Below are 15,514 nucleotides of genomic sequence, written 5' to 3'. Positions count from 1 at the left end.
AATCCACTACTTGTGTTTCCCATTGTGGAGTGTTTATTCCATGTTGTGTATTTATTTTGTGTGAAGTATTATAGTGGATCTCTGTGGAGAATCCCTCGAGAGTTAATTTATATGTCCCTACAGGTATAAACTTAGTTTTGAATGTACCTATGTTGGTTAATGCAAGAAAAGTAAGTTTCAATACTACAATTTCTAAATTTAATGTTATTTATGGTTGATTTAAATTGAGAGAGGAGAAGGGGGAGCAAAAGGGATTTGAGTTTGTAATTGGCTGAAAATTAGACTTATTTTTGGCAAACTCTACTTTACCCCTCTTTGCTCTCATTCAATCCAAACATGACTATTAGTGTAACTTAGTCTTGAAATTATTATTATTATTTTTTTGGAAGTGTCACTTTGATTTGATAATTAATTGACAAATCATTAAATGTGTTAATACTTCTTGTTGTTAACAAATTTAATCATGTGGTTCTATCTTTTCTTTCCAAAAAAAATAATAATTTAATCATGTGGTATGTACGGTTTCTGTCACATAGCATATGATTAACCTATTAGATTTTAATGATAAATAATTAAATACTACTAAAATGTACTATTTGATAATGGTTAAAGGCTTAATTTTTTAAATAGAGAGTTTATGGATTCTCCAAAAAAAAAAAAAAAAAAAAGAGTTTAAGGACCTTTCCAATAAGATTCTAAAAAAAAAAAAACTTTCCAGTAATGATATTTTAAAACATTTTATTATTTTTTATTATGGGTTTTATTATTATTTTTTCTCACTTGCAAAACTAGTAATACAAATTTAGACTCCATGTCTCCGTGTCATGTTGCTAAGCCTATTTTCAATTATAGAATTTGCTTCATGTAATTTAGTCTTATTTTATTATTTATAAGACATTTTAATATTGAAAAAAAAAGGTCAATGTGTATCTAGAACCGGACATATTGTACCGTGCAATCCCTCACACAACATTTTAACTTTTTAAAAAATTTAAAAATTCTTTTAATTCTCAATTTTTTTTTTTTTTTTTTTTTTACTTTTTAAACTTTCGTGATTCAATTGTTAATATCAAAAGCTAACTTTTTAGCTTATCCATTAAAAAGATATTATACGGTGCAATAGCCCCAATCACTTAAAGAACCAATTTAACACATTCAAAACATGTGTTTATTATGTGGCAATCAAACTATTTATAAGAAATCAAAAATTAAATTAAAGGGAGTTAAGCCTAATCAAGTAACTATCTCAAAAGTTAATGGAATAGCAAGGACAAAATGTCAAACAGTTGAACTTCAAATATAAATAAGGTTGACATTCAAATGAAATGGATTCACCACATATACATCCAAATTTTGCTTACTTAGTCTTGTAATTTCAAGTTTTAGTATAGACTTTTTTTTTTTTTTTTTTTTTGAGAAACACACACACATACATATAAGGGAATGGATGAGATAAGAGAATACACTCACACGCCAAGGGAGGAGAAGGGAGATAAAAAGGGAGTTGAATCTGTAATTGGCTGAAAATTAGACTTATTTTTGGCAAACTCTACTTTACTTCTCTCTATTTTCCTTCAATCCAAATAGACCATAAGTGTAACTGAGACTTGAAATTATTTTATGCAATGAAGTCCTCAAGTTAGCTTTAAAATTTCAAATGGATATTTGTTATATGCTACATTTTTTATTAGATCACGGTTAACTCTAGCCAACTTCGAATTTGGTCTATATCATCATAGTTTTAATTAAGTCCACTTTGTTGAGGTATTACCGAACTCTTAACCTTTTTAATACGAAGTCAGGCAAAATCCTCAAGAATCAAGGTAGCTTCGAGCCAAAAACAAGAAGTAGCCTTAAGACATGTAATTGATGCAGTATTACGAATCTCTCTCTTGCAAATACGATTTTGCAAAAACAATTAAATCATGTGATTAACAATGTGGCCAAAGGTTGTAAACGAGCCGAGTTTTGTCGAGTAGCGCATGTTCAAGTTTGGCTTGTCAGGAAAAATCAAAAGCTCGAGTTTGGCTTGAGCTTGTGACAAGCCTAAAAATAATGTTTGAGCTTGAGCTCGTGGGAAAGCTAAAAAACTTAAGCTTAGTTTGGCTTGATTAATTAGTCAAGCCAAGCTCAAGCTTAATATCAAGCTTAAACTCGAGTTTAGGTCAAGTTTTTGAGTTTGAGATCTAAAAAAATTACATTATTAAATGCTTAAATCTCTAAAATTAAGAAAAAAGAAAAAGAAAATAGTATACTCATTTTATCATGCATCTAGTCTTTCTTATGATTAGCTATTAGTCAAATTAATAATTTACGTAATTAAATTCATTCATTCATCATTCCTTATCTACAGCTTCAACAATTGTTCAAAATACAATTTTTACATTCACGTTAGATGGTGAAGAACTAGAAAAATACATGTTTGTAACTATTATGGATGAGAAAATACTAACATGTTTTATAACTTTACTTTAGATGATTGATAGAGAAGAATCATATGTGGCCTACTTAATTATTTATTTATTTTTAAATGTAACTATAGTCTAAAGTGGTTTTTGATCAATTTAAAGGGAAGGAAACAATTAAGGTAATATAGGTAGTGGTCTCATGTTGGCCATGCCATTATTAAGATATGTGTAATGAGTATATTTAGCTAATACATATAAACTTATAAATGAATCTATACTTGAATTGTTGTGTATCAAACATAATAGCTCACGAGTTTGTTCGTGAATAAATTTTTTTGCTTGGGCTCAACTTGTTTATTAAATGAGTTTAAAACTAAGGCTCAAGCTTGACTTATTTATAAACAAACAAATATGAACAAGCTTTTTATCGAACCAAGCCTGAGTTGTTCATGCCTGATTTAGTTCATTTACAACCCTATGACCAATTGCTAATTCTCAAAGAAAAAAAAAACCTGCGGCAAATGATATTTTGGGTCTGTTTGGCATATCACCCATCTTGTGGCCTTGTGGGGTTTGGATCAGGTTTTACTAGTTCTATTTACCCAACCCAAAAAAAGAAGGTTGATTTCTTTATTTATATCTATATCTATACTATTAATAATTAGATTCACGGTTTGAATTTCATCATTTTATGTGTATACTAAAATATCCTCAAATAAAATTTTAAACTCTCTAAAATACTCATATCTTTTAGTTAAATAATTTTAATTTAAAAAACACAAACTTTTCTAAATTTTTGTACTCAAATACACTTTCCAATAGAGTTTCTATCTTTTTTTCTATTCCATTTAAATATTCTTTCTTTATTATTATTATTTTTGGATGAATATTTATTATTATTTTTAATCTCCCTCTATTCCATTTAAATATTATCTCTCTATCACTTTTTCTTAGGTAATTTATTCATTAATTAACAAAAATTATCATTACATACATGTTACTTAAAAAAATTAAATTAAACCCATTCTACCAAAAAATTAAACTTAAAAAACTTGGCTAATTAAACAAAAATTATCACTACCCGTTGTCTTTAAAATAAATTTAAAAAAAAGAATTAAACCCACACCTACATTTAAACCCAAAACACTCAGCTAATTAAAGAGAGGGTCAGAACAGCAAAGGCCAAAGAGGCGGAGAGAGAGAGAGAGAGAGAGAGAGAGAGAGAGAGAGAGAGAGAGAGAGAGAGAGAGAGAGAGATCTTGCTCCATAATTGCCAGCAGAGAATTGGCATTCATAGTGCCAAGCTACGCCTTCCACTCCCTCCACCGTCGCTCGTCTTCCTCCCCGATGCAGCCCAGATGGGTTAGATGACTTCTCTCTCTGTCTCTCTCTCTCTCTCTCTCAAATGATTTGATTAGTTTTTAAGATTGTGTTTATGAGTTTGTATTTTGATTATGCTTGAGTTTAGATATGTTTGAGAGAGAAAGGATTTGGACTTTGTTGTATTTGTAGCAGGGACAGATTTAGGATTTCAAGCTAGGAGGCCGGAGTATAAGTAAAAAAAAAAAATCATGAAATTTCAAATAAGCATCTATTTAGTATTAACAAACTATCAAAAAAGAAAAATACACAATTTTTGCTTCGTAATACATTATAATGCAATCATCTACAATTAAAGACAAAAACACAACTTTATTGTTTCTTACTACATTAGAGCATTTGCGTAAGCTCATACACAAATTTCTATCTATTTTAGCATAAAGATTTACTTTTTTGTTTTATATACTCACTATTATTTATTTTACACTACGGGTGCGTTTGTTTCGACAGTAAAGCAATTCCGGAAAATGTTTTCAGGAAAGGAAAATATTTTCGGGAAAGGAAAATATTTTTAGATGTTTGGTGGCATTTTAAAAAATACTTTGAAAAATATTTTCAGGTGTTTGGTTGTGATCTTGAAAATATTATAGAAAATACATTTTTTACTTGATGCTCACATTTTCTCAGCTTCCAAACAAATATATAACATCATTTCTCAGTAGAATCACAAAAGAAACAAAACCCAAAATAAAAAAATCATAAAATCCGAGAGAGAAGCGGCGCGATCGCGAAGGAGGAGGCGCGATCAAGATCGCGAAGGCAGCGCGATCGCGAAGGCTGGGGTGCGACGGCGCGATCGCGAAGGCTGGGGTGCGTCGGCGTGATCGCGATGCTAGGGTGCGCTATCGCGATCGGTGCTGGGGTGCGACTGCGCAAGATCGCAGTGCCAGGGTGCAACGGCGCGATCTGGGTTATGACGCGATCTCGCGGTGGGTCATGGCGCGATCTCGCGCCGTTGGTGGGTTGGTCTTTGGTGCGACGATCGGGGGCGACCGGTGCTGGGGGTGAAGCTCGGACTGGCTTTAGGCAGGGAGTGGAGCTTGACTGGAGTGACTAACAATGTGAGAAGCCGAGAGGGAAAATGAGGACTGAAATCAATTGAAGGTAAAATACAAATGGAAAATATTTTCCGGGTGGGAGGCAGTATTTTACAGTCAGATGTTACTAATTTTTCGTTTGACCAAAATTTCAGGTATTGCCAAACACCTGCAAACGCGTAAAACAATTTCCTCAAAACGTTTACCGTCGAAACAAACGCAGCCTACATTTCATCTAAAGACTATTTCCTTATCAATTTTTTATTATTATCTCAAATCATCTCTCTTCCTCAACTAAAAACCATTGTCCTCACTCTAAATAATTTCAAAAACTTTCATTTGCATAGCAACAATAATTAAATAAATTTTCCCTACCAACCCAAAATACACCCACATTAGTTTATGTATCATTGTATAAAAACACATTTGCACTATAATAATTGTGTAAATTTGTAAAAATACATTTGTTCTAAAGTAATTGTGTAAATTTGCACAATTCTTGTAGCACAAATGTATTTTTTCACAATAATACATAAACTGATGTGGGTATATTTTGGGGTTAATTGGACAAATTTGGGGCATTATGCTATTTTACAACTAATGCAAATACTATTACAATAAAATCAATGTAACATTATAGAGAAGGACCCAAAATTTTTGAAAGAAGGGGCCCAAAAATAAAATTGTAAAAAAAATATTCCTATTAGGCATGTTTAAGAAAAAAAGTGAATATTGTAGCCGCTGTGAATGTTGTGTAAAACTAAAAACTAAAAAGTGAATATTTTTAAAAAAATTTGAGAGGATTTTTGGTTTTAGGGAGGTTATTGGAGATGCTTAGGACACTGTTTCTATCTCAAGCAAGCGCAAGCCCAGACCCATAAAAATCAACGAGCCCATCCAATAAAAAGCCACGACTTTACTTTGCATCTCAGTGATCTCACTGTCTTTGCCGCTTTTGTTCCAAAGTTTGCCTTTTGCTTTTTGAGTCTTTTCAATTCAATTACATGCAATTCTGTTTCTCAGTTTTCTTTATTTTCAATTGGTTAAATCCATATTGAGCTCTGATTCTCTTGAATTTTCAATGAAAGCTCAAAGCTTGGTTTCTGGGTTTTGCTCAAAGCCAACGACCCCATCAATTCCAAACACCAAAAAAACATTCTTTCAGGCACCAACTCCTCCTTCTTCAGCATATTTTTCACAATCCCGCAAATGGGTATCCTTTAAAATCCAACATTCAGCTCCACAAAGGGTGTGGTATAATAAGCAGAATGGTGTAGAAGAAGTAAAGGATGGTACTTCTCATGGGAACGATTTGGAAAATCGGGTCAGAAGGAAAAAGCTTGCGGTTTTCGTCTCAGGTGGAGGGTCGAACTTCAGGTCCATTCATGAAGCTTCTCTTGGAGGATCAGTTCATGGAGATATCGTTGTTTTGGTCACAAATAAACGAGGTTTTCTCTCCATCTTTATGTACTTATTTTTATTTATTTTATCTAACTGTTGTGTCTGCAATTTACTTGGTAAATCATGTTTTGTTTTAGGAGTTAATAGTAACTTGTTCATGATTAGTTGACCACTTATTTTCATCTCTGTGATTTATGCATTCAATTGGAATCCTAAAGTATCAGAATGAAATCTTATAGTGTCATATATATATATATATATATATATATATATTTGTATGCTATTGAGATTCTTTAGTTTTCTCACTCTCTCTTGAACACGGTCTGTTTATTAATTTTGTTTAGCCCCTTTTTAATTATGGTAGACATGGGGTAGGCCTTTGGTTAGCAGATGATTTCTTGTGCTACCTTATAATTTTCAATGTGGTATCATTGTCAGATAGTATCAAATGACACAGGTGCAACTGAGCCTTGCGGATTAGATTGTCCTACATTCTTGTTAACCAAATGAGAAAGTTTTCTATCATTTAACATGGATCTATTGGCTACTCAAGGAGTGAATTTTGTTTTGATTTTTGTTTTGGAAAGCAAGCAGCTATGCCATTGAAATCTTAGACTTTCTACCCATGGTTGTTATATAATTCCCATGGTTTTTGTATAATTCCCTCAATAGGTACTTGGGCAAGTTTTTTTAAATATGCTTCCATCAACTTGATTGGCTCTGGATATGGATTTTATACCATTAAAACTTATGCTTTTAGAGGGAAGATGTGCATTGCCTGGTAATTTATGGTGCTTGTTATGTTTGATGAGAGCAGAAAGTAGCTTAGGCACTGGGGAACTATAATGCAACAGTTGCTTGTGGATTTTTCAGAAAGTTTTCTATCTTGAACATGGATATCTTGGCTCCTCAAGGAGTGAATTCTGTTTGATTTTATTTTTCTTTTTGAAAGCAAGCATCTCTGACGTTGAAATCTGAGATTTGCTATGAATGGTTGATGTTTAATTGCCTCTATAGGTTCTTGGGCAAGTTCTTTTAGATGTACTTCCATCAAATTGGTTGCCACTGGCTAGGAATTTTGGACCATGATAACTTATGCCTGTAAAGGGAGGATGTGTGTTGCCTGCTAATTTATCGTGCTTGTTATGTTTGATGAGAACAGAAAATAGCTCAGGCACTGGAAAACTATCATGCATAAACATTTGCTTGTGTCTTTTTCATATCCATTGATATGTGTTCTTTTCCTGAGTGGCAGGCTGTGGAGGTTCAGTGTATGCAAGAGACAATGGCATCCCAGTTGTTTTGTTCCCCAAAACGAAAGATGAACCTGATGGATTAGCTCCAAATGACCTTGTAGCTGAGCTTAGGTTAGGCTTTTCTTCCCAAAAAAAAGGCACATTTATCTGCAATTCTCTCTTTTTATTATTTTCTATCTTGGAATTTTTGAATGTTGAACCATTTTTTAGTAGATCCACTAGTAAGAATGTTTTTCAATTTTGCTTAGCAAGGAGTTTCTGATGCATACATCCAACTTGGTTTAATTGTTGTCATAACACCTCTGGCATTATTTGTAAATCACAAAATATTAGTATTAGTGGAAAAACTATTCAATAGAGGAAAATACCATCTCATCTGATTTTCATTGTGTGAAGGAAGTATATTGGACCAATCACTAATGATGACATCCCTTGTTGCCAATCATTGAAAATTGAGATGCACCCTAAGTATGTTGAGCTCTCAATTCCTAGTTGTTCATCTGGGCATCATTTTCTGTGTTGTTGCCATGTACCTTGATCTTCTCTGTCTAAATTGCGTACTCTAGGCACAGTTGTTTGTGCATGCTTACTTACTACTGGTTTTCTCATTTTCTGCCAGCTTAAATTTTTTTTTAGTTACTGTTGGCTTTTCCATTAGATGTCTAAGTTACTTTTTTTATTTATTATCTTTGGTTTGTTTGATGTCTGTTGTTTCAAGCTCATTAATAATTCACGCTAAAAGTCTAAATGAAATTATGCTTTCTTGGGGCAAGCAGATCTCATGTAGACTCATCCTAGAAGATTTGTAAATTCTGCCTGGTATTAGAATAATGTAATCACTCCAAAGTACTTAATCTGATCCACTCACATTATATGCAGATTCCAGTTGATATATAGTGTTGCACAAATAATTTAGAATGCATCTGTTTGATTCTTGACTGGTGTTTTGGAAGTACAAAAATGATGAAAAGAAAAAAGTATAAGAAATCTTGTCATGTAAAACCAATTTGTACAGGTTGGCTGTGAATTACCTTCTTCTTCAGTACCTGTATCTGGATGATGCCTGCTTTTGTTAAGTCATTTGTTTGCATTTCAGAGGCCATGGAAATATATCAATGGAGCAGTAATGTAGAGTTTCAGTGTTCTTAACCTGGGAAGAACTTTTGAATGATATGCAGTATCTCTGAAAAGCTCTTTCTGCAGTTACTTTATTAATTCATAATTTTTTTAAAGGTTACACAATATCTTTTCCAAAACGGAAAAATGAAAAGGAAACAAAAGTAAACATTGATGATTTCAAATAGTACAAATGTTCATTAACATTTCATATTTTATCCCAATCAGGAAATTTGAGGTTGACTTTGTACTTCTAGCGGGATATCTAAAGCTTATACCGGTAGAGTTGATCCGAGCTTATCCAAGATCCATACTAAACATCCATCCATCACTCCTTCCAGCTTTTGGAGGCAAAGGCTATTATGGTATGAAGGTCCATAAGGCAGTCATTGCTTCTGGAGCAAGGTATCTTGTAGCATTTGATGTCTATGTATCTGAACCAATACTGTTTCCTGATTAACCACAGTAATTCAGCTCATTTTAAGCCCAAATTTCTAATTTTTGACTTTTTTTTTACCATATGTAAAGAGAATCCTAATTTTATGTTTTGTTTCTTTGTGCTTGATTAGATACTCAGGTCCTACTATTCATTTTGTGGATGAGCACTATGACACAGGGCGAATCCTTGCTCAAAGTGTTGTCCCTGTGCTTGCTAAGGACACTGCAGAGGAGCTAGCAGCAAGAGTTCTTCAGGAGGTAATGGTATTTTATATCACTCTTTTCCCTCTTCACTGGTTTTTTCTTTTTGGGGGGCGGGGTTCTGTTTCATTCTTTTGAATGGTTGAACCACTAGATAGATATTCTTTGCAATAAAGTTGAGAAGGGAACTGTGGGAGTCATATGTTAACAACTTTTTATTATTATTTTTATTAAACTCAAATCAAGTACACAGGAGGTATTCCTGAAAAGGGAGCTAAAGAAAAGAAAACAAGCCAAGAAAAACAAAAATAATTATCTAGTACATAGGGAATCCATAAACTCGAGGAATCCCTTGATCAAGAAAGACAAGGAATAAGTCGTCCATTTATTGAATAAGTCGTCCATTTATTTAGGGTCTTCAGTACATAAACTTCAGCTTCACCATGCTGAGTTATTGGCCTTCAAAACATCTTGCATTTTGTTCTCGCCAAATGCACCACATAAGACACAAAGGAGCCACTAACCATCCTCCCATAGTTCTCCGACCAGCTCAAAAAATAACTCTTACATTTATTCATATGTTCCCCACTACATTTATACATGAATCACCATGCCATACATTTAGTGATATGTTAACAACGTTAATGTAGGGCAACAGGACCACAAAGGTCCAGTAGGAATATACTTTCTAAATAACCTCTAAATTTGTCTATTTTGGTACCAGATGATACAATAACCTCTAAACCCAAAGAACCTTAACTGCTAGACCTCTATCTTTGAAAGGTGGAGAAGCACAGCCGTTGAATGATTAAACTTTGTTCTAGCAGTTACTAATCAAAAATGAAAGAGGAAAACAAAAATCCTTGTGACATCCTTTTGCTGAAAATATTTTCTTTGTGACATCCTTTTGTTGAAAATATTTTCTTTTAGGAGCATCGGCTTTATGTTGAGGTTACAAAAGCAGTGTGTGAAGAGCGGATAATTTGGAGGGAAGATGGTGTTCCTCTCATCCAGAACAAGGAAAACCCCAGTGAGTACAGGTAGCAGCACCAACATCAGCAATTTCTGTTTTTGGTATGGCTCAGGTCTCCAAAATATCACTTTTGAGTTTTGCCCAAGTCTTCTACCCACCCAAAACTAGGCAGCACTCCTACCCAGCTAATTATGGGGGGAAATGAAGGAAAAAGAAAGAGAGAACGAGAGTGTCAAGGCCATTTTTAACTAGCATAGTTTCTGTCCCATTGTGTAAGGCTGAATCGCCTTGCACCCGATTTTTGTCATGCAGTTAGGCTGTTTTTCTATGAGTGTAACAGGCGGCTTTTATTACAGGCATCTGAGTTTAAATTCGAAACTTAATCATTAAAGATTCCCTGTTTCTCCTCTTTGAAGATGATTATGAAATTATTAGGGTGTTCGCAATCTCATGTCCTTGGACTCCTTGCATAAATTTCTGCTCTAAAGTCTAAATTTGCCCCAAAAATTGTCATGAACAGGATGGTTTCCCCCGTAAATTTGGTTTTAAATTGGCTTAGAGAACCTGGGAAAAAAAAGAAAAGAAAAAGAAAGAAAGATAGAGAACCTGTGAAAAAAAGAAAAGAAATATATATTTGTATTATTTTCATTCATATACCAACTCTCCATTTAATTGGTTCCAGAAGCCATTTTTAATAGTAAAAATCATACCTATGATAGTGTCTCACACAAAAATCTGTATTTGTTTTTAGCAATTAGCTCTAACTTCTTGAGTTGGTTTGTGTGGGTTGATGAGTTGGGTTGAATTGGATATATATCGTAGTTGGTGTTGGATTGGGTTCTTGTTGGTAGTTTTTTCAACTCATTTAACCCAACCCAATTCATTATATACAAGTTTAATTTATCAGCCTTACTCTAATTATTTTTTTGATACAAGCCTTACTCCAATTATTAGTTGGATTTATTTTGGTATTTTATAATTTTAGGAATTTACAATATATTGGAATTGTAATACGTTGGTTTTTTTTTTAAGCAATCAAATAATTAATAAAAGTCCAATTATTTTTTTTTATGAGATATGAAACATGTAAACAAAACCCACTTAAAAGTCATTTTAAGTAATAAGTTTTTTTTTTAAAGTAATTAAATAATTAATAAAAGTCCAATTTTTTAATAAGACATGATACATGAAAGCAAAACCCACCAACCTAACTCAACTCACGTGGGTTGGTTTCAATTTTAAAGATGTGATGAGTTGAGATAAGTTGAAAATTTATTAACTTAACAAGTTTGGGTTGGATTGAAAAAAAAAAATTGTCAACTTGACCAATGCACAATTGCCCATGAATTTGAGGAAAAAATGATGATGATGATGATGGTTTTAAGTAATAAGTTTTTTTTTTTTTTTTTTTTTTTTTATAAAAGTAATTAAATAATTAATAAAAGTCCAATTTTTTAATAAGACATGATACATGAAAGCAAAACCCACCACCTAACTCAACTCACGTGGGTTGGTTTCAATTTTAAAGATGTGATGAGTTGGGATAAGTTGAAAATTTATTAACTTAACAAGTTTGGGTTGGATTGAAAAAAAAAATTGTCAACTTGACCATTGCACAATTGCCCATGAATTTGAGGAAAAAATGATGATAATGATGATGATTATTATTATTATTATTATGGAGGAATGGAGTATTATAATCATTTGTTAATGGTTAATTGATCTTATTACATGATCCATCACACTTGCCAATGAATTTTGGGCTAATTAAGACATCCAACCTAAATGAAGGATATAAGTTGGGCTCCAATGGCCTAAGAAGAGTAATATGTTATGATTACAAGATCTTATTTAGAATATGTCAATTAAGCCACAAAACTCTTGACTACAATTTATTTTCATAATTATTGGAGTGGTAAATGTTGTAATTATTGTACAATTAAAATGATTCAAGGGTCAAAAACCTAGTAATTTTGTAGCATTGACTGACCAATCTTCTTTACAAGAATAACCAATATTTAAATCCCCTCCCTTACTTGTTGTAAGGGTTAATGATAAAAAGTTGGTGCCACAAATGAGCAAGGAAGAAGATATCGTACTGTACTGGCTAGTATGTACCGTATCAATATGTGCACCAGTACCAAAACATTAACGTTTCGTACCGGTTTAAATACTGGCCGTACTAGTCGATTTTGGGCATTTTGGCCACTACCGGAAGTACAGGCCAGAATAGAAAAAATCTTTTTTTTTTTTATTTTAGTTTTGGAATTTTTGATTTTTGTAAGGGTGGAATGGTAATTTCATTTCCTAATTCTAACCTAACCTACCCAGCCCCCTAATTTTATTTTTGTATGCAATGAACAATTAGGTTTTTTGTTTTTTATATTGTGTGTGTGTGTGTGTTTTTTTTTTTTAGTTGATGCTAAAGTCTAAAATTATGAATAATTTATTATGAATTGAGGTAATGTTTTGTGATAAATTTTTATTTTTATTATATATATATATATATTTATTTATAAATATAAAAAATAGTGGTAAACCTGAAATGGTATACTGGTATTGACCGATACTGATATATATTGTTCCACTGGCTAAACCAGTACAGCCTCCGGTATGAGATTAACTTCCTTGCTGATGAGTTCATATAAAAATAATGTTATACCAATTGTAACTTATCATCTTGACAAATTGTTAAAATTGTAAGGACACAATTCAAATTCCCAAACTATGACTGGAAGGAAATGGGCTTTGAAAGGCCTTTTTTTACAATAAATTTGTAGAGGATGGGTTTGTAATCTAGATTTCAAGGATGATTTAGATAATGAGGAAAAGAATGGGCTTTGGGCCCAATGGCACAAAATAAAGAGTTGTTCGCAAGAGTAAGACTGAAAATTCCTCCTCGGACAAAACCCGAGGATAGTTTATAATAGTATTTCCTAAAGTTTGGATACAATTCTTGATTATCATATACTATTGGCCATTTTTCTTACTGAAAAAGCCTCTCTTTTCTTCGTATGTCTTCCCCTTTATTTATACTTCTTTTCTTCTCTTCATCATCTTCCACCTCATGGTTGCAATCTTGATTTCGGATACTTGTCCTATCAATTCTTCCCTAAAGCCCGCTGGGGTTAGGGACCAAGTTCCAAACTCCATGTTCAGGTCCCATCCTTCCATCTATGCAGTCAGCGTATCAATTTACATGGCTTTTAATGTATGGGCGGTGGTAGCAGCTTTACTTTAGATATTCCACCGCTCTTTCTATTGTCCTCCACGTGTACTGTGTATTCCCGTAGTCGTAGGATTCTTTATAACATAACCCGGGGACACTAAACCTCTCTTCCTATGTCCTCGGCTTAACAATCCGAGGACACATCTTCTCCTTGGACGTAATTGGTCATTTGTTTATCATGTCTTTACTTGGTATTTCTTTATGAGATACATTCAGATACTCCAAGATCTTTTTGATGTCTTCGGATTTGAGTTTCTAGCCCAAAAGACTTCGTTGGGCCATCCTTGGTGAATTACTGGGCCCAATGCCCCTACAGTTAAACTAATTGGGAAAAAGAAATTAACAGATGGTAAAGTAAATTGATTGAGACACCTAGAGTTCAAAAAAAAAAAAAAAAACTTGTCACAACACCTTATTGCCGATTTTTCTAGAAAAAATAAGCATAGTATAAAAAGAGTTTTAGATATCCCAAGAGTATTGTACCTCAAGTCATAATTCTTGATATTTTTAATGAGAAGGCATTCCACATCTTCCTGTGTAAACAATATAAAAAATAAAATAAATAAATAAATAAATAAATAAATAAATAAATAAATAAATAAATATATAAATATGTATATATATATATATATATATATATATATAGTCACAACACCTTATAGCCCATTTATCTTAAAAATATATTAAAAAAGTTTTAGATATCTCAATAATCTTAGCGTGAGTTTGGATAGAGCTGAAAGGACTTTCAGTTGCATTTGTGACTTTGTGTCCAACTCAATGGGTATCGTGCACTGTTTACGGGACTCACAAGTACTTTTTTTAACAAAATTTTCATTAAAATTGGGTCCGACTGCACTATTTATATATTTGAAAATTATTTTACTATAGTGTTTTTAGTTTTTAATTTTCAGCAATAAGTGGTATCCAAACAGACCCTTAGTCTTTAATCTTGTATCTCAAGTGATAATTATGTTCGTTTATCAAAAATAATAAAAAATTGATAATAATGTTCTAATGTGAAGGAATTCCACCTCTTCACCACAAAGTTTTTCACAATTTCTTGCCATAACTATGATGTAGTAGAGACGTTGAGTGTGATTGGTGAAAAAAAATAGTGGGATTTTGTATAAGTGATAGTTAACTATTCAGAGTTTGCCACGTTAGAGATGTGAAATAATTTGTGGTCCTAACACTACTCTCCATTGTGTAAAAAAAAAAAAATCACTCTCATTTCAGTTCTCTAACTTTGTTTTTCTTCATTTCAATCATCTAAATTTCATATTTATCCAATTAAAGTCTTTTGATCAACTTTTGTTAAATGTTTTTTTAAAAAACAAATATCGAAAATACTTTTTAATCGTTAATTTTATTTCTTTTAATTTAAAAAATTTGAAGAAATTTAAAAAAATTTGAAGAAAATTTTAAAAATTTGAAAATTAATCACAAAATATAACAAAAGTTGATGAAAAAGTTTTAATTGAATAAATTTGAAAGTTAGAGGACTAAAATGAATGAAAACAAAATTAAAGGACTAAAATGAATTTTAGAGAAACAAATATGATAAATTTTGCATTCTAGCCTTAAAAAATGTCGACATCTTAATAGTACCATAGTAGATGAAGATGAACGGCTGAGATCATTCGTGCCCATATATAAAACCAGTAACTAGGGGTTTTATGTGTCGACATCAATGCATCATTTCTCTTCTCTCTCAGTTAAAACAGCCGCTCTCTCTCATTTTTCATTAGCCCTTTTGTTCTAACTTATCTAACTCTGGACTCCATTCAAATCTTTATTTTTTTCATATGTGATATTTGATTTATTGGATGTGGCTACATGTACCAAGAGAAGGGTGAGAAACTTCGATCAATACCCTTGTTCTCGAATTGGCCAAAGTGGCTGTAGCTAAATCAAACTTCTTATAAGAAGTTAACTGGCCGGTTGTTGTGAAATCTCTTTGATTTCTCTCTATTAATTAATCTGCTTACCGAACTTCTCACATTCTTTTTATTCTTAAAACCCAAAAAAAAAAAAAAAAAAAATTGTGGGGTTCAAAGAGAAGGGAGAGAAGAACG

The 15,514-nt window shown here is 32.5% G+C and overlaps 1 protein-coding gene and 1 non-coding gene across 2 annotated transcripts; both read left to right on the top strand.

Annotated features, from left to right (window-relative positions):
- Positions 1-5,768: 5,768 nt before the first annotated feature.
- Positions 5,769-10,661, top strand: LOC142633849 (phosphoribosylglycinamide formyltransferase, chloroplastic). Its single transcript, XM_075808097.1, has 5 exons — positions 5,769-6,273; positions 7,482-7,593; positions 8,827-9,003; positions 9,168-9,294; positions 10,168-10,661. Exons 1-5 carry the CDS (start codon positions 5,907-5,909, stop codon positions 10,279-10,281), a joined length of 897 nt encoding a protein of 298 aa, XP_075664212.1. The 5' UTR covers positions 5,769-5,906; the 3' UTR covers positions 10,282-10,661.
- A 4,674-nt stretch (positions 10,662-15,335) lies between these two features.
- LOC142637747 (small nucleolar RNA snoR109) lies at positions 15,336-15,443 on the top strand. Its single transcript, XR_012844872.1, has one exon. It is a non-coding gene; the product is annotated as a small nucleolar RNA snoR109 (small nucleolar RNA).
- Positions 15,444-15,514: the final 71 nt, after the last annotated feature.

This window comes from Castanea sativa, chromosome 5 (assembly GCF_040712315.1).
Source record: "Castanea sativa cultivar Marrone di Chiusa Pesio chromosome 5, ASM4071231v1".
Lineage (NCBI taxonomy): Eukaryota > Viridiplantae > Streptophyta > Magnoliopsida > Fagales > Fagaceae > Castanea > Castanea sativa.
This window is presented reverse-complemented; position numbering and strand designations above follow the sequence as displayed.